General features: G+C 50.3%; 6 protein-coding genes across 6 annotated transcripts; 1 reads left to right on the top strand and 5 right to left on the bottom strand.

Annotated features, from left to right (window-relative positions):
- Positions 1-373: 373 nt before the first annotated feature.
- N7473_012440 (putative C2H2 finger domain protein) lies at positions 374-1,756 on the bottom strand (the record flags this gene model as incomplete). The annotated part of the gene is made up of 1 exon (XM_057158379.1): positions 374-1,756. The coding sequence occupies one exon, from the start codon at positions 1,754-1,756 to the stop codon at positions 374-376; it is 1,383 nt and encodes a 460-aa protein (XP_057002333.1).
- A 2,657-nt stretch (positions 1,757-4,413) lies between these two features.
- N7473_012439 (pleiotropic drug resistance family ABC transporter) lies at positions 4,414-9,166 on the bottom strand (the record flags this gene model as incomplete). The annotated part of the gene is made up of 5 exons (XM_057158378.1): positions 4,414-4,837; positions 4,909-5,369; positions 5,425-6,927; positions 6,986-8,498; positions 8,556-9,166. The coding sequence occupies 5 exons, from the start codon at positions 9,164-9,166 to the stop codon at positions 4,414-4,416; spliced, it is 4,512 nt and encodes a 1,503-aa protein (XP_057002332.1).
- Positions 9,167-10,516: 1,350 nt separating this feature from the next.
- N7473_012438 (arylsulfotransferase family protein) lies at positions 10,517-12,244 on the bottom strand (the record flags this gene model as incomplete). Its single annotated transcript, XM_057158377.1, has 3 exons — positions 10,517-11,481; positions 11,562-11,627; positions 11,680-12,244. The coding sequence occupies 3 exons, from the start codon at positions 12,242-12,244 to the stop codon at positions 10,517-10,519; spliced, it is 1,596 nt and encodes a 531-aa protein (XP_057002331.1).
- Positions 12,245-12,701: 457 nt separating this feature from the next.
- N7473_012437 (MDR family MFS transporter) lies at positions 12,702-15,110 on the top strand. The gene is made up of 6 exons (XM_057158376.1): positions 12,702-13,023; positions 13,082-13,393; positions 13,451-13,971; positions 14,031-14,352; positions 14,412-14,554; positions 14,637-15,110. Exons 1-6 carry the CDS (start codon positions 12,849-12,851, stop codon positions 14,826-14,828), a joined length of 1,665 nt encoding a protein of 554 aa, XP_057002330.1. The 5' UTR covers positions 12,702-12,848; the 3' UTR covers positions 14,829-15,110.
- A 255-nt stretch (positions 15,111-15,365) lies between these two features.
- On the bottom strand, positions 15,366-17,666 carry N7473_012436 (alpha-L-arabinofuranosidase A; the record flags this gene model as incomplete). Its single annotated transcript, XM_057158375.1, has 8 exons — positions 15,366-15,713; positions 15,778-15,885; positions 15,939-16,093; positions 16,150-16,569; positions 16,623-16,812; positions 16,868-16,984; positions 17,037-17,486; positions 17,547-17,666. The coding sequence occupies 8 exons, from the start codon at positions 17,664-17,666 to the stop codon at positions 15,366-15,368; spliced, it is 1,908 nt and encodes a 635-aa protein (XP_057002329.1).
- Positions 17,667-18,593: 927 nt separating this feature from the next.
- Positions 18,594-21,946, bottom strand: N7473_012435 (uncharacterized protein; the record flags this gene model as incomplete). Its single annotated transcript, XM_057158374.1, has 4 exons — positions 18,594-18,834; positions 18,908-20,988; positions 21,043-21,077; positions 21,136-21,946. 4 exons carry the CDS (start codon positions 21,944-21,946, stop codon positions 18,594-18,596), a joined length of 3,168 nt encoding a protein of 1,055 aa, XP_057002328.1.
- Between the last annotated feature and the right edge of the window lie 543 nt (positions 21,947-22,489).

The following is a 22,489-nucleotide window of genomic DNA, read 5'->3' as shown; positions in this document are numbered from 1 at the left end:
GTCTGGTGATTTTAATGCCCTGGATTAGTTACAGATGGAAAGGGAAGGTATGAGTAGTTTTAGACATTCAGTTTTTGTAGTATTGTTTCATGATATCGTGAGATGTTCTTTATATGCACCATCCGTCGAGGTCGCGAACTGATTGTGATGTATATGAATAAAATATGAATGGAGAATGAGCAAAAATTGAGCAAAACCCGCAGATTTGACTTCATCAAAGAGCCAAATTTAGCCGCTCCAACGCCATGCAAAATAGTCCAGAAAGTACCCAACGCCGTATGTAGTTGCCTTGCCAAATATGCCGTCTTCCAGACTTACCGTCTAGACTATGGGTAATGATATCCCAGAAGTCTGCCTGATAATCTTAATAAAATTATTCCCCCACCAACGACGCTAACCGGCAACGTCCTCCGTCCACAATACTCAGAATCCCCTCACGAAGCCCCCACTCCCGTAATGCCACATCCTCTTCCTCATGGCCTAGCTCCTGTCGGTCATCGCGCTCGAAGTGGCGCCCGACATGCTCCATTCGTACATCCCAGCTGCCTTCCCCGGAAAAGACCTCTCGGCAGAACCCGCAGTGGCTTTGCTGGGGTAGAGTGCGTAGACCGTGCCAGCATCGCCGCCGGACTTCTTCTAGACCTGTCTCGAAAGCGGCGTGTTCGGTGTCTGTTGGCGTGCGGCGACGACCTGCTTGAAGCCAGGGTGCGTGCATGCGGCGTTGGTGCTGAGTAAAGAGATCTTTGCGGTTGAAGTCATTGGGTTGGCTGGGAGGCGGGCTGGGATTGCAGGATCTGGAGGATTTGGCGGGTGTGAGATATGTGTTGGTTGATGTGTTGGTGTGGCTATTGGTGCTACTGCATTTGCCCACATCGCAGCGATAAAAGCCTAGTTGAAGGTGCTGAGAAGTGACATGCCGTTTCCACTCGTTTTTCGAGACGAAGGTGCTTTCGCATCCGTATGGTGCAAAGCTACAGACGAACATCCGGGATACCCCATTTTCTCCGGTATTAGTACTAGTTATAGCTCGGCGACGACCACTGCGAGCTGTTGTAGATGATGATTTGGTTTCACCCGCCTTGCGTACACGAGATTTGGTGGCTGGACGTGCTTTGGCCCGTTTTTCAGGTTGAGGGAATGATGCAACCACCTCGGTTGGAAGTGGAGAAGACCATTGCTGTTCAGGCGTCCCGTTTCGGTCTGACTGACTTCCGGACCAGGGGTCCAAGTCCGTTTCAAAGGAGGAGCGATGGTCGGGCTGAACTTCGAAAACACCGGGTTTGGAGAGGAATGAAGTGTGATCAAGGTCGACCAAAGTATTAGGAGCAGGATAGCTGGTCTGCTCCTCGACCTTGGTCATAGGAAGTTCATCATGGTAGTAATGCGGGGATGCGATACAATTCATGCCCGGGATACTCCCGCCATGACTACTCCGCGGACTTTGGGGGTCTGAAATCGTAGAAATCTCACTGTTCCATGGCGAGAAGCGATCCGCAGAGACTGGATACTCGGGGGCGATATAACTCAGGCTGACTGCTGGGCCCTCGTCCTTCCACCAGGGTTGTGTAGCCGACGATGCATCGTGAGGCTTGGGCTGGTCAAATGGAGAAGTCAAACGAAATTGGAACTGCTCAGCACGCGTCACAAATGGATGATCGGATGGTAGAGAAGGATCATAGACGTCGTAGGGCTGGGATGGGACCGTTGAGATAGGGAGAATGTGGGGGAATTCTGTGAATGGGGGGTAAGAATCCATGTTCACCAGGACTGAGAGAGATGGAAAGATTATAGTCGGGAGGAGAGGCCGACAAGAAGGAGAGACACGACTCGAGACTAAATTTCAAATGATTCAGTCGTGCAGGGGAAGGAAACGTGGAATTGGAGAAGAAGCGGGGGGTATTAACCAGGGTATAAATAAAAAGAGTCATCTTCGAGGGCCATCCAGGAGGCCGAACCAAATTATTTGGTCCAGCTGGGTTGCATCGGTATCCCAGCACTAGTCAAGGGAAGTTATGACTGCCAATTCACCTTCTAGCCAAATGAAAGAAGACTGGACGGTTGATCGGTGGGGCTGGCATGAGCCTCAACAAGCCTCAAGTCGGAGGCCAAGAGAAGAGGAGAAGTGGGAAGCAGGAGAAAGGCGCAGGACGTGGGTCCAAGTGGAGAATAAAGAAGACACTAAAAAAAGGGAATAAGTCGAGGATTATCATAGTGGTGGAAATAACAAAAAAGGAACTAGTTCAAATCGTTGTAAAGGGCTAGCCCAGATCAATTCAGATGCTTAGCAGAGACTGTTTACTCCGAACGGTGGTGGTAGCAAGAAACGTTGGAAGAAATCACTAGAAAGACGGAGCTGAACAGAGCATATCTTAACTGGGCAATGACTGCGAGCCGAGGAAACACTTGCAATAGGTCAACCAAGTCAACTAAGTAGTTTAGTCACCTCACCACCAATTACCGCCTGCATCCGATGGGGCTAAAATATGACAACATGTATGGACGTCAACAAATGTAATCATTGGGTATCTAGAGGAAAGAAGAGAACAGAACTAGAGCACTAGAATTTTGTTTCATTACAAGCTGATAATAGTAGAATTGTAAGAACTCATGACGGAGTATGTACCCTGATAACCATAGCGGTCTCGCCTTCTAGAAACAAGATAAAAAAGCCGTAGAAACCGAGATGCTTTACTATGTTCCCACTTGCTTCCCCATCTACAAAAGTCTTTGATCTCCGACCGTTAATATTGACTGAGATTTAAACAATCTATCAAATCCAGGTCTTTTGTAGTTTACCTCAACTTGTAAATTCAAATGAGATGCTCCACATATTAAAGCAATCACAGTGTGTTTAACAAGCGCACTTTTCAGCTCTGACGCACAAGCAAGAAGCATCAACGTGGACAGTATCATAGCTCCAACAGTCTTACAGTCTAACCGCCTTTCGTATTTTCTCATTACACCTATAACTGTATTTGGACCCCACCAAAAAGCCCCGATTTTCCTGGGCGCTGGAATACTACTGTAAAACCTGTCCTGACGCATATTCCTGAATCGGTACCCCGTCATTCCATAATAGGTCAAGCCCCATCTGTAAGTGTGTATGTGTGATAGTCTCCGATAGGACTTCAGTGCGGCATTGCGGCCCCTAACAGTCCCCATCTTTTGCCCTAACCGCCCGTCTGACTGGTTCTAGAGAACTACCCTAGTCAGTTTAGTTTCCGACCGGTGCAGATGCCACCCTCTGCCACGCGTACCGCATATAACAACGGCTGTATGTATTGGTGTACTACTGTACTGCCTTGATAATGCGAGATAGAAAACGGTTCTCCCGTGTTGATCTCTATAACCTACTATCACTACACCCTACTAGTATTACTGCTATTATCATTACTAAACTCCCCCTACGGTGGCGTTATGCCCTAGGCACTACTCTAGTACTGTGGCAAGCTAGCGAACCATTGCCGCGCCAGTCGCTTCAAATTCCATCGCTGAATGGGTGGCTCGTGTAGATTCGCTTCCTCTAGCTCTTATTTTTTAGCTTCTAGCTCCTAATCCAGAATCTAGAATTTGGAATCAATCACCAAACAATCATAAAATCCCCTCCCAAGAAGCCAAGAAGCCACTATAGTATCATTCCGTGATACTTGGGGTTTAGGGCCCGACAGTATGGGAAGAGTAAACAAAATAACACCCTTGATATCATGATCAGGATACACTAGCTCTATCCACTGTACTTCGTAGCTAAGGATAGAGAGTGCCACCACGCTGGGCCACCTCAGTGGAGCCGCTCATCGGCGAGGGCAGACCATGATTGGGCGATGCGTAAATGCAGCCTGTTAGTGCGATTCATCATTCGGCATCACGTAGGGTTATTTACTTAGGCAATCGATTGAGGGTGGCTAGATTGGTCGACTATGACTACTGTCTGTGGGACATTTAATTGCGAACTGGAAACTAGATTGGGAAATAACGGAATTTCATCTTCGGTCTCCAGCATCCAGGCCAGACACTTGGCCCCCACGACGGACGGGTCTTCGCCTACGCGAGCTTTACCCGCTAAGTACTTACAGTAGAGCGGGACTAAATTAACCACGTCCAGGGCTTCGGGATTAAAGGCTAGTGATGTGTAATACGGGTCCGATCGGGCTCGGCCAGTGTATCTAGAACTGAGATGCCGAGTACTTAGTTAATACTGAAACCGAGGAGCCAAGAGTTTGTAACTGATGGAAATCTGTATTCTGTGAGGATGTACTCATCATATCATAAGATCCTGCGTCTAAGATACGCTACCTATGAAAGAGCCATAATCATATCCTTCAAGCAAATCCATTCATCCTTCCCGCATGATATTAATACTCTAACATTTCTCGTTTCTTTCAGAGTGGAGATCATTCATCTTCCACTTTCGCTTCACTCCGTCTTCACCTTACGCGACCACTTCTTTGGCACGCGGATCAGCCAGTACAGCAAGAGGGCCATCACAATGTTGAAGCCCACGTACACAAACAACAACCCCACGTTCCGCCAGTGGTCGGAGAACTTGATGCTCAACTGAGCCAGGAAGGCGTCCGTGGACCGGATCGAGCAAATCTGACAACCCGAGGTCGCCTCCGGGTTCAGCAAGTTCGCCTGGTACAGGTCGACATACTGACTCAGGTAAGCAGAGCAGTTCTGACCACTGGGCGGGTCGACCTTGAGAAGCTCAATGCTGGAGCATTCAGCAGTGCCACCGGATAATCCCGTTGAGAGCACCGCCGACACGAGATACGTAAACGGCGATACCCGGTACATGAAAATCCAGAAGCGTGGCAACGCCGACGGACTCGCCAGGACACTGTAAGAATCGTACTGAGTTAGTTACTGGTGATACCCTGGGTCGGGGATCAGATTCACTGGCGTACTTACCCGTTAAACACCAAGCACAGAGAGAACAGCAACTGTGCCAGATTACTACCAGTCTCCGGCTGCTCAATTCCTGCAATCATCATCGAACTGAAGGTCGAGGTGAACATCAAGAAGATGAGGATTAACAAGAACATCGTGCCACCACGTGATGTCACCTCGCCAGGCGGCGCATTGCGGTAAAGTCCAATCGGATAGTACCAAGAGAAGTACACGGGTACCGACATGAGAATGTTCCAGGGCAGTTCCACGAAGATACTGGCCAGCATGAATGCCTTCCACGAATATGCCTTGGAAGGCCGCTCGCGCACCTCATACAGTGCTCGCTGAGTTACAAAGCTGGGCATCATCTGCTGGACCAGATTCGGGAAGATAATCAGCAGCATGAAGATGGCAAACATCTGGTTCTGCAACCCCTGAAGCGTGTTTGGCATACGCCAGAAGGTGAACCCGATGAAAATTGGCTATCAAGAGAGGAGTGTTAGCTCAGTCAGAAACACAGAGGGAAAAGTTACATACCGGAAAGACACACATGGCGGTCTTCGAATACAGGTAGCCAGGACTGCGGTAGTACTGCTGGAACATGCGTTGGATGCAAACGAGGAACTGGTACCAAATGGGTGTCGCGAACTCGCCGTATCCAGCCGTCGCTTCGGGTACCGGCTTCCGTGACAGCTCGGACTTCATCACTTCTAATTCTTCTCGAACTTGAGCTCGCTCAGAACTGTTGGTCCAGACTTCTGCCCAGTCACGGTCCGCATGAGACCCGGGGGCAGCGCCAATAACCTCGAGCATCCACTCTGCAGGATTGGCATTCTCGGGACACTTGATCGATCCCTTGTCCTCAAAGTACTTGATCAGTGTCTCCATATTCTCGCCAAGATCTCCGAAGTACACCGTCCGGCCACCTTTGGCCAGGAACAACAGTCGATCAAACTGCTGCATCAGCATGGCAGAAGGCTGGTGAATGGTGCAAAGGACGGCTTGTCCATGGTCTGCCAATTTCCGCATCAAGCTGCAAATTGACCAAGCGGTTTGACTGTCAAGACCCGAGGTTGGCTCATCAAAGAACAGTAGCAGATCCGGCTTAGCAGCGAGCTCCACACCGATGGTCAGGCGTTTACGTTGCTCGACGTTCAGGCCAGTACCTAAGACACCCACAACAGCCTCTGCGTAAGCCTCCATCTCTAGCATTCGGATGACCTCTTCCACATAGGCAAGCTTCTCCTGGCGTGGAGTACTGTGTGGTTGGCGAAGAAGTGCACTGAAAACGAGGGCCTCGCGAACAGTGCTGGTCTCTAGGTGCAAATCCTGCTGTTGAACGTAGCCAGTCTTTCGTTGGAAAGAGCCATCCCGAGGACGACCATCAACCAGCATCTCTCCGGTGATGACACCCATGGTAATTCGGTTTGCGAGCACATCCAGCAAGGAAGTTTTACCTGCACCGGTTACACCCATCAGAGCAGTGAGTGTTCCAGGCTTGACCCATCCATCCACACTGTCAAGAATCCGGCGAGGCTTTTTCTTGATCTTGATATCGTAGCAGACATTCTCCCAGTGGAAAATGGCAGTTTGCTTGGCAAGGGCAGCACTTCGAACAGCCAGGTCCTGAGCTTCTCCCACCACTTGTTGTTTCTCTCCCTGTGCCGCTTCTTCGGGGTCGTCGTCTTGGCGAGTCTTTTTTGCAAAGGCCGGAATCTTGCCACGAGGGAAGACCAGGATCTCACCCTTGGATGGCTGAGCACGGATGTACTCACTGGAGACGATGTAGGCGATAAGGAAGGCAATGAAAAAGGCACAAAGAATACCGAAGTTTCGCCACAGATGGGACTTGTAGTAGTGGAAGGTGGTATTGATGTAAGCATCACCGTCGATGAAATCCTGGCCAGCAATAGCACCTTTCTGTGAGCAAACCTTGGAGCTGAGAGGGGCGTTGGAGTACAGGGGGCCACCGGGAACATAGTCGGAGCAAGGGAACCGTCGCCCACTGAACTCGTTGATCATGAGGGATTCAAAAGCATACTATTTTGAGTTAGTATATCCTCTCGGGGGATAAAGGGGGCAGCGGGATTCTACATACCGCAATTGGATTCAAATAGTTGAGCCAACGGAACCATGGGTGCATGTCTCTGACTGGAATCGTGAAACCGGTGTAGATCACCAGAATCATCATGAAAATCGACGATGGCACCATTGCTTGGGCCATGGAACGAGAACTTGCGCCGATCGTGCGGAAGAGGTTGGACATCACCAGCGTAGTGGTGAAAGAGAAGAGCCAGAAGACGAAGAAGTGGCCTGCAGTGCGACGGAGATGCGGGATGAAGTAAATGATGATGTTGAACGTGACCGCAACAAGAACCTTGGAAGGCATCTCCACGATGTACGAGCTGATAGCCTCCGCGGAAGGATGGTACAACGCATATTTGTAGTGCTTCTCAACGATGGGCCGCTGTTGCCAGAGGGTCAAAATTTCCAGGGAGCTGGCAAATGCGTTCAACAAAATCGCAAAGAAGAGCAAGGCACCGCGCTGGAAGAAGCTACCGGTGTTGTTTGGTAGGTTGGTGAACACAGTGGAGATAATAATACCCATGATGGTGTTACCAATGACCGACGCAATAGTCATGCTCATATCACCCTTGAGCCGCAGGAATCCACGCCACAGGCAAAGCTTGACCTGCATGGCATACGAGAGGGTGTACGGTGATTGGGCACGAGTGCCTTTTGCCTTCTCTGCGGCCCGAGAGCGGTTGAAGGATTCAAACTTTTCTCCATCGACTGGATGATGGTCACGGCTGTCCTGGATTTCCTGCAAGAGCTGCTTTCGCTCAGAGCTATCTCGCCAACGGGCTGCAAACTCATCGGGAGTGCGTGGCACAAGACCCTCGAAACCGTCTCGAACGCGGCGTTCCGATGGACTAGTCAGCGATGTCAGGAAGTCTGCAGTGGTTTGGCGATCAGGGCAGTAGAAGCCCATGTCGACGAAGAAGCGCCGAGCATCGTCAGCTCTGCCAAAGTAAATCTGGCGGCCCTCATACAGCACAATGGCTTTGTCGAAGATGTCATAAATCGACTGACTGGCCTGATAGATAGCCACAACAGCAGTGGATCCGCTGTATTCGGCGGACAAGCGGATGTTCTTGACAAATTCTAGGGCAGTTGAGCTATCCAGACCACGAGTACTGTTGTCCCAACACTGCAGGGGGCTGCCGCAGAGTGTAGTTTCCGCAATACTCACACGCTTGCGCTCGCCTCCGGACACACCACGAATAAACTCATTGCCAACCTTGGTATTCATGGTGTGGGTCAGGCCAAGCATGGCCATCACTACATCACGCATGTGCTCTGCGTACTGGTCACGGGTGACTCCCGGAAGGCGATTGCTTGGGGCGCGAGCTTGGGCCGCGAACAGGAGGGTCTCTCCTGCAGTCAACATAGGGAAGTGAATCTCTGTTTCTGCCTGGTAGATCACTTCACCACGGAAGCGTCCATGCATGTGATCCCACGAGATACCCTCGTATTCGATATCGGATCCCTCAGCGAGGAACAGACCATGAGTTTCACCAGCGATGGTTCGCAAGAAAGTGGAGCATCCACTATGATAATGGATCAACTTGAGCTCCTGGATGCTATGGAGGTTGAATCAAGCTTACCTGCCAGGACGACCGAGAACCACCAACATCTCACCCTCATTCACGATTCCCTCAAAGTTTCTCAGGATATCAATGCGCTTCTTCTCACGCAGACCCAACTGGCCCTGGACCCAACTCGCCATCTTCAGCCAAGCATTGCCAAAGTTGGTCTGGTAATCCGCCGCCGTGCCATACCCGAAAACGTTGAGGTTGCGAAACGAGACACCTGCCGTGCGACGCGGGTACCGGTCTGGATCACGCGAGGTCATCTGGAGAAAGTTCTTGGCCCACTTGCGCGAGTTGAAATTATCCGCATCATTGGGGTTGAGTTCAGGGTTCTGGTCCGTTTCTAGGAAAGTGTTGATCCCCTCATGGTGGGGTGCGTCCTTTTCCGCATAGCCTTTGTTGGACAGCTGGGATAAGGTCCGGGCCAGCGCCGTGATTTCTTTATGTCGGATATTTTCGGTGTCCTCGGCCGTGACGGGGGTTGCTGAGTCGTCGATATCACCGGCACTATCCTTTTGCGATCCTTCCTCACTCGTGTATTCCTCGAGGCGCTGATTCATCTGACGCGCCGTTGTCTGTGATACGGCACTACTCCCAAACGGAGCGGGAGGCTGTGGTGACGCCATTGCAGAGGTGATCACGATGGCATCGGAAGGGAAGTTTGACGGATTTGAGTCAATGAAAAGGATGAAGAAGGGAAAAGAGAAGAAGAACAAGACAGGACACACGAAGGTAAAGTGTCGCAATGGTGATTACGCTTTTCGGCAGGTGCGTTGCCTGCTCGGATATCGGAACAGGGCGTTTCCGGCTCTCTACTTTAGGGCGATAGTCCAGGCTGACTTGGTCCTCTAAGAAAGACGCTGGTGGCCTGTGGCTGTTGGATTCTGGTTCCGTGCCTGAGCACCGTGGTTATGTAGCGTCTACTTTAAGGTTGGCGGATGCTCCACCACGAGGACAAGTATAGACTACATCTTGTCTCAGACAACAAAGTGCATAGCTGATTATTATGTAGGATATCACATCCTGCCAAGGCACTTTCAAAGAAACTTCATGGCTCCATCACACTCCTTACCACGGAAGAAATCGCCTTTTCAAAGTCAGATGCGGCGGGTGAGCTAACCGAGCATCAACTTCAAGGCATTTGACCAGGCTGATTGGATGCGTATTCATCGTATTTCCTCCCCGGACCCACGGCGAGCATTAGCCCATTTAGGATAGCTTACGGAGGGTGACGCGGGGGTTCCAGCAACTGGTTAGTCTGGTTGGAGTTTACGAGTTACGAGCCGTCCATCGAGATCACAGCTGGCGGCCTGACGCAAGGATCGAAGGTGGTTTCTTGTTGGATGATGATGATGATGAGGATGGTTATCATTGGCAGGTTGCACAATTGAAACTTCTCGGGAAGATTACATCCGAGAGCCACGGATTAAGATTCTCATGAGGATTCTGACTTATGTTTGTGTTGCTTTTTAAGTGTGAGTAGTGGTATTAACTAATAGCCATACTTTATCTGTTCCTACATCGTACACGAACACAAGAACAAAGAAACAGCAAATTCTCCGTGTCACTGCAGCCATGTGGCAGCACGTGGAATGTGATTCAACAGACAATATTCAGGATTAACCGATATTATTCAATATTCTTCAGAAGTATCAGCTTGAGCAATGGTAAGATTTTCAGTATTAGGAAAAACCAGAGAACAGACGGAGTCTCCGTCCTCCTACTCCTTTTACACTTTCTTAGTTCTTACTTAAGGGCCCATGCACAACATAATATTCGCCGACAACTGTTTCCTATTTTCTTTTCTTTTTTCTCCTACATCCTACTTGCTACCTCCTATCTACTCCTTCAGCTTCTCACCTGCTATTCCTCATCAACTAGCCGTGCTCACATCATCCCTCTCCTTGCCCACTCACAACCACTCTCTAGGCCGCCCTCATCATCATCAAACATCTCCCCCTAACTCCACCTCGCATCTATGCATGCAGCACATTCTGTCCCCACACCGCCGACCGACCGCCAAAACCATCACCAACTGGAGGCAACACCCCCTCACGAAGAGACACAACCTGAGTAGTTCTCAAGACACGACCAGTGTCCGTGACAGCCTCCGCAGAGACCTGCACATATTCATGCCCACGGAACACAAACTTGGTCTCAAAGCCCTGTCGGGGTGCCTCACCCAGGTACGATCTCGATCCAAACCGATCGGTGACAGCATAGAATCGCCACACAGCCGTCTCAGTGTCCCCATTCCACGAGACATACACGGCAGTACCCGAGCGAGTCTTTTCCGCGACGATCGCAGGTTCCTCGGTCGGCAGACCGGTCCAGTTATACCGGAAGGCACGATAATTCTGGACACCTTCGCCAAGGAGCCCTGAGTCCATGTAGGCGTGGAAAATGGGAGTTCCGTCCGGTCGGAATTCGGTCATTGCCCCTTCAGAGCCCCAGTTGACGAGAGCGTTGCCGTTGGGCAGGATTTGGGTGCTACCCTGTGATTTGGCGAGGAGGCCGTCGGGTGGTTGGAATGCCTGAACGATCCGTGCGGTCCAGGTGGCCGTGTTGACGGAGATGATTTTGCCCTGGGAGAAGGGGTGTGTGTGGACTTCGTGGCCACGATGATTCTCGGTGCCGTGGGCGGAGTTATCGAACAGCGAGATGATCTCTTCGTCGCCATTCTGGGAGAGGAACCGCGCGTGGTGCTGGAAGCAGAAACGGACATTGGGACCCAGGTCAAAGTCCGACCGTAGTCCACCCAGGCGCCAGATGATCTCGCCAGTCGTTCCGTTGATCTTGTGGACAGCACAGGCATCACGGGCGGAGATCAGGTAGTTACCCTCTGCGTCTTTGTCGACCGAGTTGATGTGGAAGTAGTCCCACGCATCGGAAGAATTGTAGCCTGCGCCTGCCTGGCCAGGGTTCAGGGGGAGGACGGCCTCTGAATGTTCCAGTAGATGGTAAGTATGGATGTGATATAAACGCAGAAACTAATCAAAGGGAGGACTTGTAAAGACGTACCATCTGGACTGACATGCTCAAGGCTAGACCACTCAAATAGCAGCTCACCGGTAGCAATATCCAATTCTATACGAATTTTAGATCTTCAACCTACTCTCATCATTCTAGAATAGCATACCCTGGAAGATGGCATCCACGATCCACTGCTGCTCGGAGCTGCCACCCCACCGACTCAGATCAATCGGGACAGGCTGATACACCTGAATCAGGGCCGTCTTCTCATCGATAACATGAAACTCATGCTTATCCATGAGCTTATGGTTACCCGCACGCAGCTCGCGAACAGTTTCATAGTGCTGATTCAGAATAGTGGCATGCCCATGCCCATGTCCATAAGCCGGGTTATGGTCACCCTCAAAGCTGAACAGCACATCCTGGCCCTTCCACCGGGCAGCTTGAAAGTTAGCCGCCCAGATGGAGTAGTAGGTGTATCCAGACCAGACCAGCTCGCCGTCATCGCGGAAGATATACGGACCTTCCTGGCGTGGGCCGTGGAATTGGGGTTCCGCCCATTGACCGGGGAAGGGAGCTACGAAGAGGAAGCCCTTTTCGACGTCCGCGGTCGCGGGGATGGTGATGTTCAGGCGTGGTGGTGCCAGGTCTGTTCGTGACTTGAATTGCCAGTCTGCCGCTGCTAAGGGGGATAGCATTGCGGCGCAGGCGAGGGGTTTGAGAACCTTCATGGTGGGGGGTGGAGACTAGGCCAGCGATCAGTTTCCATGATGCGGTTCATCATGTGTAGCGAAGGGTACATTAACCTTAGGTTGGTATTCTGCACTGGTAAAGAGTCGTCAATGACGCTCAATGTCTTGATTGAAAGGGTTATGTAGCACTCAGAAGGGCTTGTGGGGTGGGAGGATTTGTTAAGATGCCGGCCGAGAAGGCGGGGTTTATATAGTTCGGACCAGCGTCATTAGGGATCACGATAACGAATCCTTACACTACAATACATAGAGGGATCTTCTTTTCCATCGAATAATATTTAAAGAGTGACAACGATTGAATAATACTGTAAATCCAATTATCATGCAAAATCCTGGTTGAATGTCGTGCTTTGCCCCACGGCCCTTCCCGAAAGAGTCCCCGAGTCGCTGCGATCTCGGAAGTTTGTTCTTGGCTTTGACTAACAATTTCCCGTCTTGAAAATCTTGTCAACTGGTAGTTTCTTTTTACGAATCATCAGACCCTGGTATAAAACGTGGCGTCATTTCTTCATTGACTGTCGACACAATATTTGCTACTTTCTCAGATCTTTTGAATATTCCAATCGATCGAGTTGAACCCCTCATGGCCCCGCCTCATAGTGAACACACGGCATCCGTGACTGTCGCACATACTGCATCAGATCCAATTCATGATCCAGCAGCCATGCCCGACCCAGATGAACACCAACCTTTACTGCGCTCGAGTAGCCCAGTCACAGCCTGGAAGCCGCCGATGGGCTTCCTCTGGATTCAACTGGGTATGTACGTCAACCCCGCGACAAGACTGGTCAAAGCGCTAATTGAATCCCGGAATAGCTATCATGTCAAATGTCTTCCTGGGTGGATTTGACGGCACAATCACTGCCTCGACCTACGCGGTCATCAGCTCGGAATTCAACGCGGCCAACACGGCGTCGTGGCTGACCACCTCGTACCTCATCACCAGCACTGCTTTTCAGCCGCTGTATGGTCGATTCTCTGATTTGCTTGGGCGTCGGGCTTGTTTCTTTACTGCCACCATCTCGTTCATGATCGGGTGTCTGGGTTGTGCCGTGGCTAGAGATGTGATATTTTTGAATATTATGCGCGCGTTGGCTGGCATTGGAGGTGGTGGGTTAATGACTATGGGTACGTGCGAGTGATAATTCACCTGGATCGAAAGGGTTTTGCTAATTTGAGTTACAGCAACCATTATCAACTCTGATCTCATTCCCTTCCGCCAGCGTGGTATGTACCAGGTGGTCCAGAATGTTTCGTACGGGTTTGGTGCCATCTGTGGCGCTTCATTCGGCGGGAGTATCGTCGACACCATCGGATGGCGCTGGTGTTTCTTGATTCAAGTTCCAATCTCAGCTGCTGCTCTAGTCCTGGGGTACTATGTGCTCAATTTCCCTGCGAAAGAGGAGCCTGCTCCGGGACAACAGTCCAAGGGAATCTGGCAGCAAATCGACCTGCTCGGATCACTTCTTCTGGTCCTGGCTTTGTCGAGCCAACTTGTGGGCCTGAGTCTTGGCGGAAATGAACTTCCGTGGAGCAATATCTGGGTGATTCTTTCTCTGGTCGCCAGCGTTGTATTCCTGGTGGCGTTCTTCGCAGTAGAAGCCACGACAACGGCTGCTCCTCTCATTCCGTTGAAAATGCTGCAAGGACTCCATCCAGTTTCGACTCAGATTGCCAATGTTTGTGTTGGCATGGCTGCATATGCCGTAAGATACCCTTCCCCGTCAACAGGAACAGAAATTTGATACTGACCAAACATGTACAGTTTCTCTTCACGCTTCCGCTGCTTTTCCAGGTCATTCTTCTCGACAGTCCCACCAAGGCTGGTGCTCGTCTTGCGATCCCATCTCTCGCCACTCCATTGGGTGGGCTCATCGCCGGCGTCGTGATGTCGCGATGGGGAAAACTTGCCCATCTCGTCCGGGCAGGTGCTGGATTGATGTGTATTGGAAACTTGCTGGTTACGCTTTTGCGGTTCCAGGACTCGGAATGGAAGTACTACGCATATATTATCCCCGCCAATCTGGGACAAGGAATTGTGTATCCCGGCATCCTATTCACCTTTCTCTCCGCATTCGATCACTCCGGTAAGTACCTTCCTCTGTCGACAGAGGCCTTGACAGCACAAACTAACATACTCTTCCAGACCACGCTGTCTCCGCTTCAACCGTATACCTCATTCGCTCCCTAGGCACCGTTTGGGGTGTCGCCGTCACCTCGGCTATTATTCAAAATACATTGAGCTCAGGCCTCGGGGAGGCCTTGAGTGGAATACCAGACAAATGGAAAGTACATCCTCATCTACGAACTGAAATATACGTGCCTTGAGTAGACCCAGCTGACCACGTCCCTTTTTTTCCTCCCATTTTAGGTCATCGACGAAATCCGTCACTCGGTTTCGGCAATCCACGACTTGCCCCCAGAGTTTCAACTCGCCGTCCGACTGGTCTATTACCGCGGCATTCGACTGTGTTTCGCGGCGTCTGCTGCATTCGGAGGCGTGGCGACCGTTGCAGCCCTTTTTACTCGTGGGAAGGGGCTGGAACGTAAAGCTGGGGACTAGACTGAATGCCAAAGAATGGTTCGCGAGATCCCGGTGCAGCTCTTGCGGTGAGGTAAGCCGTGCCGTTCTCGCGAGTTGGTAAGTTGGATGTTGGCCTGTGGGTCACGCGAGGTCGAGGTTAGCCTCGTTTTCGAGCGAGATAAAAGTGAATTAGGGGTTCCTAGTCCCGGCGATGTCAGTCATTGCTATAGGCTAGAATATACAAATTGGCAGGTGGTATATAGATGATTTGAGATAGAGAGCGGTACAGTTGAATAGATGGTGAAAAAGTGATAGCGGTCCTCGCCTCCAATGCCATGTTTCCGCCCCCGAATTCGCTTATGACCTGTAAGCACCATAAATGTACTCCATCCCTACTCTACTAAAACCGGCTTCTCTACAGCGTGTCTACAGCGTGCCTATAGCTTGTCTACAGCTTGTCTACACCTTCCGAATTCAGCATAAAAATAGCATATTTTCATTGTTAAGCGTTCCTATATACATCATCACACATCATCTGCAATTCTACCTATCCCCATACAAATAGTATCACTCTATCTAGTTAGTCGTGAGGACAGCAACACTCAGGTTAGGCAGCTTGAAGCTGAAAACACCCTGCTTGCCAGCCTTGATCTTGGTAGTCTGGCTCTGCACAACGTTGGCGCCACCGACTGCATTCATAGAGACATCGCTGGGGGCAGTCAGAATGGTGAGATCGGCGGTAGTGCCGCGTCCAACACCCTCGAATGTGAGAGAGACGGGGACATCGGCAGTGCTGTTGTACACGGCGGCCTTGAAGATGTGGGAGTTGGTCTTGCTGTTCACACCGGTAGCGTAGTAGAGGGGGCCGAAGGTGTCGTTGGAGGTTGCGGGGAGAGTGTTGGTCATGTGGTTCTTGTTGAAAAGCTATGATAAAGAGTCTGTTAGTATCGACTGGATTATTGATCTTTGGATGGTGGGATAGGCTCACGTTGTACACATGCCAGCTCGTGGACTTTGCGGTGTCGTCGGGGTTGGAGTTAAAGGAGATCATGGTGGGCGACCACTCGTAGCTGTCGAGGTTCATCAAGAATGGAGCCTGCCACGTCGTTAGTGTTATGGGCTTGGACGTAATGGGAGATATAAACTCACATAGGTGGTTCCAATGATTTTGTCAGCGTTACGCTCGGCTCCCAAAAGGAAGACAGCCTCAGCGACTGAGCCCAGCCACCAGGGGTACAAGGAGAAATGGGTGTTACTCCAGTCAATGCCGACACCGTTGTTGTACTCAGTGGCAGCGATCTCGCCTGCGGGGTTATATCCATTAGTTCTAGCTCAATCACCTCGTAAGAATGACACATACCAAGCAGAATTGGGTGCGCGTCGCTGTAGCTGTCGAACATGCCGAACCTGGTGATGAAGTTGTCGGGGATATCGTACAGATGGTAATCACCACCCGCGTTGCCGGGAAGGGTCATGTCGATGGTAGAAGCCAGGACTTGAATGTTGGGATACTTCTTGGTGATCGCATCATAGAATGCCTGGAAACGGTAGGACTTGTACGAGCTGAGGCCGTTGTTCAGGTTGTCCTCATTGCCAACCTCAACATAACGGATGGTCCAGGGCTTGGGGTGACCGTACTTGGCTCGCAGAGCACCGTACTTGGTGTCGACAGAGCCAGTCAAGAATTCGAGCTCATCGAGGGCATCCTGGACGTAAACGTCAAGCTCGGCTTCGGGGACAACATCTCCGTTCAGAGCAAGACCAGCCCACACGGCGAGGACTGGGATAATCGTCAGTCAAGTCAAGAGAAAGATATTTTTGATCAGTACTTACTAGGCTCCATGCCTAGATCATCACACCATTCCATGTACTCTACCAGACCCATACCACTGGTCTCCTCATAGCCCCAGGTGGTAGCACGGCCAGGACGCTGGGTCAATGGTCCAATAGTCTCGTTCCACTTCCATCGGCCCTCGATGGTTAGGCCCTCAAGGTTGTTACCCCCAGGGAAACGAAGGAATTTCTATCAAGTCAGCATGTTGGTAAACCAACATCGCTACTGGGGTGACAAAACTTACAGGGCCAAGGTCATGCAAAGCTTGCATCAGATCACGGCGCATGCCATTTGGACGGTTGTTCCAGGTGGGAGGGAACAAGCTGATTAAGTTGAAGTCGAGGGAGCCACCAGATGCCTTCTGTTAGAAGTTAGTACATAGCAGTCAAACCTTTCGCTCTTGATTAACTTACAGAAGCATCGAAGGTCAGCACAAAGGTGTTGTTAGAGCTAGAAGCCTTCTTCTTTGGGGTCAAGGTGAATTCATGCTGCACCCAGTCATTTGCAACACTCTTTGAAGAGACCTGAGTAGAAGCAAAGACTTCACCGTTGCTAGCCTGAAGAGAGGCAGTGAACGAGCCCTTGTAGGACCCCTTCACGTAGAAAGATCCGGAGTACTTTTGAGGACGAACATCAATTCCCCAGAAGCCAGTGTTAGAGATACCCGAGGTACCTTTACCCGTAATCCGAACGGAAGTTGGGAGGGCAGAGGAGAGAGGGTCACTGAGTTTCTGAAGAGACAGAGTCGAACCACCGACGGCTGACCAAGCGTCCAAGTTGGATGGGTAGGTGGTGCTTCCCTGGAAGGCTCGATTGCGGATCAACTCGGCATAGAGACCACCTTCACCACAATGGTTGATTTCCTAGGAGGACAACACTGGTAAGTATCATTCTCGCTTCATAGCAATGATTCCAGACCATACCTCTTCCATTGCACCATATTGCAAGCCAGTCGTGACATTACCACCGGACTTAGCAACAGAAATCTGCACGGCCGAGGCATATGCTGCCAGCAAAGGCAGAAAAAGACATTCCACTAACATTTTTGCTGCTATGCAATACAGCTAGCAGATGCAACTCGCTGATCCTATCCAGATCTAATCCTGGATTTCCTGCAACAGCAGCAGGGAGGTCACATCAGCTATTTATGTCTGTACATGGCATATTCCCGTTCAGCGCACTCAGTTAACCCGGCAAAAACCCCTCTCTCTCTTCTCCGGTCACCCCCCATCCTTCGTGAATTGATGATTTAGATTCACGATGTGGAAGTAGATCATTTCCGCTTCCAAGGCAAACAAAGGCAACTAGTCTGCGCAATCGCCGATATTGCTTGTCCGAATGGGGAAAAATTCCATGAGGAGTGCACTGGCCAGAGTTAAACCCCTCTACACGCTTGGTCGGGGGAAATGTCGGGACAATTCATGCAGGACGCTAATGTCACGATCCCTGCGCCGGGGAAGCAGTAATGATATATGTATAGTACTCTGCAGCGACAACGGCACATGCGCCGAGATCTAGGGGAATGTCGGTGGTTGCAGTAAGATATGCGCCATGGTAGACTTATTGGCTGTCATTGTCCCTGGCGATTGTTTTCGTCAGGGCCATCGGAGGGGGCGCGGTTATGGACCTTTTAACCGCGGGTTGTGATTGACGGGTAATTCCACATCTTTCTCCGCATCCCCGCCACCGCAGAGCCTCCACTTTTCGGTGCCTGATTAGGGTAGTGGGAATGTGGCATGTTACGAGGACCTAGACCATATCTTGGCGGGGTTGAGGGGTAAGTAGGCTGGAAGCGGCACGGAGAATGGACGATATGATTAGTCTCGTCAAACTATGGGATCTTCCTGCTATATTCTTGAAAAAAAAAGATACGTTATATACTAAGAAAATAACAATAGCACAAACTAACTTGGAATCACTGACTGCAGCGCGGCACTGTACCCCGGCGGACATGGCAACTTTTCCTTTAGTCAGCTCCTTTTTTGTCTGCTTTCAACACGAGTCACCTCATCACTTGATACGTCCTTGCTCACAGGAACATCATTGACAGCTTTGATCACCTCACGAACAAGCGATTCGTCCTTTGGCTGTCGACGGACTGTATACAGACCACCGAGGACCTTCACTCGAGGATAATTCTTGCGTCGTTCAAGCATCATTGCGGACCGCTCCATCGTGCCGAAGCGAGATCTGAGACGCATTGCGAGATTTCTATCAAGTTGTGAAAATAGGTATCAGCACAGACCAATGAAGAGCGTAAATCATGGAAATCAAGGCAACTTACCTAGTGCTTGTCCAGTCTTCGAGGATCTGCAAAGTCTGAATAGTTTGGTAATGTTCCGTGCCCAGTGCCTGCACTTCCAGCTGAGAGCACTCCGTCATCAGAGAAACAGCCTCAGCGTGTCTCCCTTGCAGTTTCGCCAACCAGGCCAGCTGATGAAGATCTCGTGTCGTGCTTGGATGATTTGGTCCATTAATGCGCCGGCCTCTCTCCAAGCCATCCTGGTATAATGCCTCGGCTTCTTTCAACCTCCAGCTTTTCATGTATATGTCTGCCAGGCTTGTTGTGGCAGATATTGTGTGTGGATGATCTGGTCCCAGGAATCTTCTCATAATGATCAAAGACTGTTGCGCCAACTTTTCCGCGTCTGAAAGTCGTCCCTGGGAGAAGTAGATCAATATCATGTTGAGAATTGAATCCAAAGTGCTTTGCGACTCGGCACCCAATGTTTCAAGGTTGTATCTGACAACTTTATCGCAAAGCTCTTCTGCTCTCTGCAAATCTCCAGATAGCCGATATGAGCTAGCCAGCTTGCCCATGACGTCCACTGCGTCTCGATTATCGAGGCCTCGAGCGCGTTCATGATGTCCTAATACGTTCTCGAATAGCTTGATTGATTTCTCCTGCTGGTCCATCCCCTGGTACGCGTATGCCATGGAACTGCGGTTTTTGAGGGTGCGGCAGTCAGCAGCACCAAATAGCGTCTCGAATAATTTCCCTGACTGTAAAAACATCTCTTCTGCTTCTCTGTATCTTCCATCGAGTGCATGGCAGGAGCCAATAATATGCATCAACTGAGCTCTGTCTTCAGTATCAAATTCACGCTGCGTCGATTGAAGCATGTGAAGAGCGTGAGGTACTGCTGCGCGCCAATCACTTCGCTGAATAGTATCAACAAGTGGGAATTGGCTATTTACTATTCTTAGCGAGAGAGCCTGCCATCTGTGCAGAGAGTCCATCGATCGAAGCCATTTCCGTGTTGCGAGATGGACCAGCCGATGCATATCGAGTCGCGTACCAGCGTTCGACGTGCGGACGAACGAATAAGAGCTGAGAACCCCAATCGCCTTTTCCCGTTCAATACCCTCTGGAGCGGGTAAAAGGCAGGTGGGAATATCCTTTGCATTCACACATGACATAAATGCCAAGCAGTCAGCAGCGAGCGGTTTGGTCTGCCGTATTTTCGCAAAGGATGTCAGCCAAGTAGTGGCGACTGGGTTGCGAATACTTTTATATCGGCCTTCGTCCTCAAACTCCTCGCTTAGTAGATCAATGACTTCTTGCCCCTGTCCATCGAGTAGCCTGACATAGCTGGCAATATCTGTTTGGTTTTCATTGATGAACGAGGCTGCTTGGACAACAGCCAAAGGCAGAAATGTCAGTCGTTCAAGGAGTTTCCGCGTGCTGTGATCATCTTCGAGAAGGGTCTTGTTGACAAGCGAATTTCGTAAAACTTTCAAGGCTTTTGTCTCATCCATTTCTGGGATCTCGATGGTATTACCAGGGGCTAGATATTGAGCGACCTGGTTGCTTCTCGTAGTGAAGAAGATAGCTCCTTGCTCACTCTTTGGTAGGAAACCTCGAAGGCCGCAATTGGTCGAATTGGAGTCACTCTCGGTCCACATATCTATATCATCAGCATTGTCGATGATCAAGAGCCATCGACCTCTCTGTGGCTGACTCAGATGCTTTTGGACAAGTGTTTTCACATCCTTTTTTTTAGAATCAAATTTTTCGATTCCCAACTGGCAAGCAATCTCTAAATAGGCTTGATGGAGGCTCTCCATGTCGACTGCTGGAAGCCAGATAACAGTACAATCCGGGTACATCTCTCTCGTTTGATAGGCCAGCTCAAGAGCAATCTGAGATTTGCCCACACCGCCCAGGCCGAAGATGCCAGTTCTTTCCGAATGGTCATGGGCGAATAGCTTTCGTTTGATTTTTCTGAGGAGTTCCCGGTCGACAAACCTCGGGTTTCGCTCAAAAGGGACGACCCAGCATGGGGATCTTTGAGGTAGGAATGAGCCATTACCCGACTGCGCATTCTTAAGGACTTGCATCCTGACAGCTCGAGCTTCGTGTTCCTGATAGAAAAGATTAGTCTCTTGCCCGCCACTCTAGGTATTGGATCAACCTACCCGCATGGTAATATCGAACTCTAGGTCCGTTTTCCCTAGACACTCTTCAGTATATCGTCCTAATAGACAGAAAAAGGCATGAAGTTGACCTACCCTCTTTGCCAGCCAAATTCAAAATACATTCTCGAATCCGATCCTTCTGCGCAGAATGATGCAGATAATCATGCGTTGCAGACTCAATCAAACTCCGCTTTTGATACTCAGTCATATGAACTCCCTGCAGTCCCTGCTCAACATTGAAGCGAAAAATACGCTTCTGTCTGAGTTCATTACTCCAGCGAGCCATGAATCGACGTTCCGTGCTTTCCGGTTTAGTAGCCATTCTCACAAGAGTCTTCGAGAGAAATTTAATCATGTTATCATCAATGGGCATTTTCAGAGGACACCCTGTGCCAACGGACAGAAAACATTTAACCAATGGCTTCAAGTCGCGGCTGGTTGTACACCAGATATCGGCTGCTTCTTCCTCGACTTCTTCGACTGGATTGTTGGCTCCGAAGGCGCCGTCCACGAATTGTCGGTTCCCGATTGTTGCGGACTCGAAATACCCGGTTGCTGCGGAGGTAGCGAGGGCTGCCTCGCAGATCGTCGCTCGTAGGGTATCTTCGTTTGGAACGGGGTAGCTTCGTAGTCGAGTAATTTGTAAGGTATCTTTGGCTGTGGTACAGACAAATGCTCGACAATTTCGATGGGAGCCATCGTCCATGAGGTCATCGGAGCCTGCACCGGCTTTTTCAATAACATGTTCAATGGCGGCTTTCAATCGCTGGCTGTCGTATTGGGGCCGAATGTTCCCGGACCAGTCTACTGGGATATTGTTCACTTTTTCGCCAAAGACAGAGTTGATAAGATCGGTGTATGATTGAATACACTCATCAATACTCATCTCTAAGCGGCCTAGCATTATTGCAATGAGCCTAGATGTTGTACACAGATCGAGTTAGTGCAAAACAGTATCTTCACTCTGGGGACGAACGTACCCTCCTGTACTGGTGCCTCCGATCAGATCAAACACATCGCAGGGCCTAAGTATCGTGTGAGATCCGCGCTCGATACTAAGCTGGAGCATAATATCCCGGAGAATGTAAAGTGTTGACAGTCCCCTAACTCCTCCACCATCGAGAGATAACAAACATAGGCCATTTGTGTCGAGAGGATTAGATCTAACATTGTTGTTCGCCATCGCTTCGGGAGAAACCAACTCTAAACAAAACCTATACAGTCGACCCTGACACTTCTAACATACAAGGAGTATGGGAGATTATCTGCTATTAACGAGTAGAAAATTAGGAGATCACAGAAAGGGGGCCATAAGCGCCAGGTGTGCGACTGACAGCGTGGCTGAGCGCTTAGGTGCAGGGGCTATTTTCATTCTCGCCAATAAATGCCGCCAGCTCAAAATGATCATCTCTGAACGAGACCCTGTTGCGTCGTGGATCTTATTAGG

This window comes from Penicillium subrubescens, assembly GCF_028828155.1.
Source record: "Penicillium subrubescens strain IBT 31985 chromosome Unknown utg000011l_segment0_segment0, whole genome shotgun sequence".
Taxonomy (NCBI): domain Eukaryota; kingdom Fungi; phylum Ascomycota; class Eurotiomycetes; order Eurotiales; family Aspergillaceae; genus Penicillium; species Penicillium subrubescens.
This window is presented reverse-complemented; position numbering and strand designations above follow the sequence as displayed.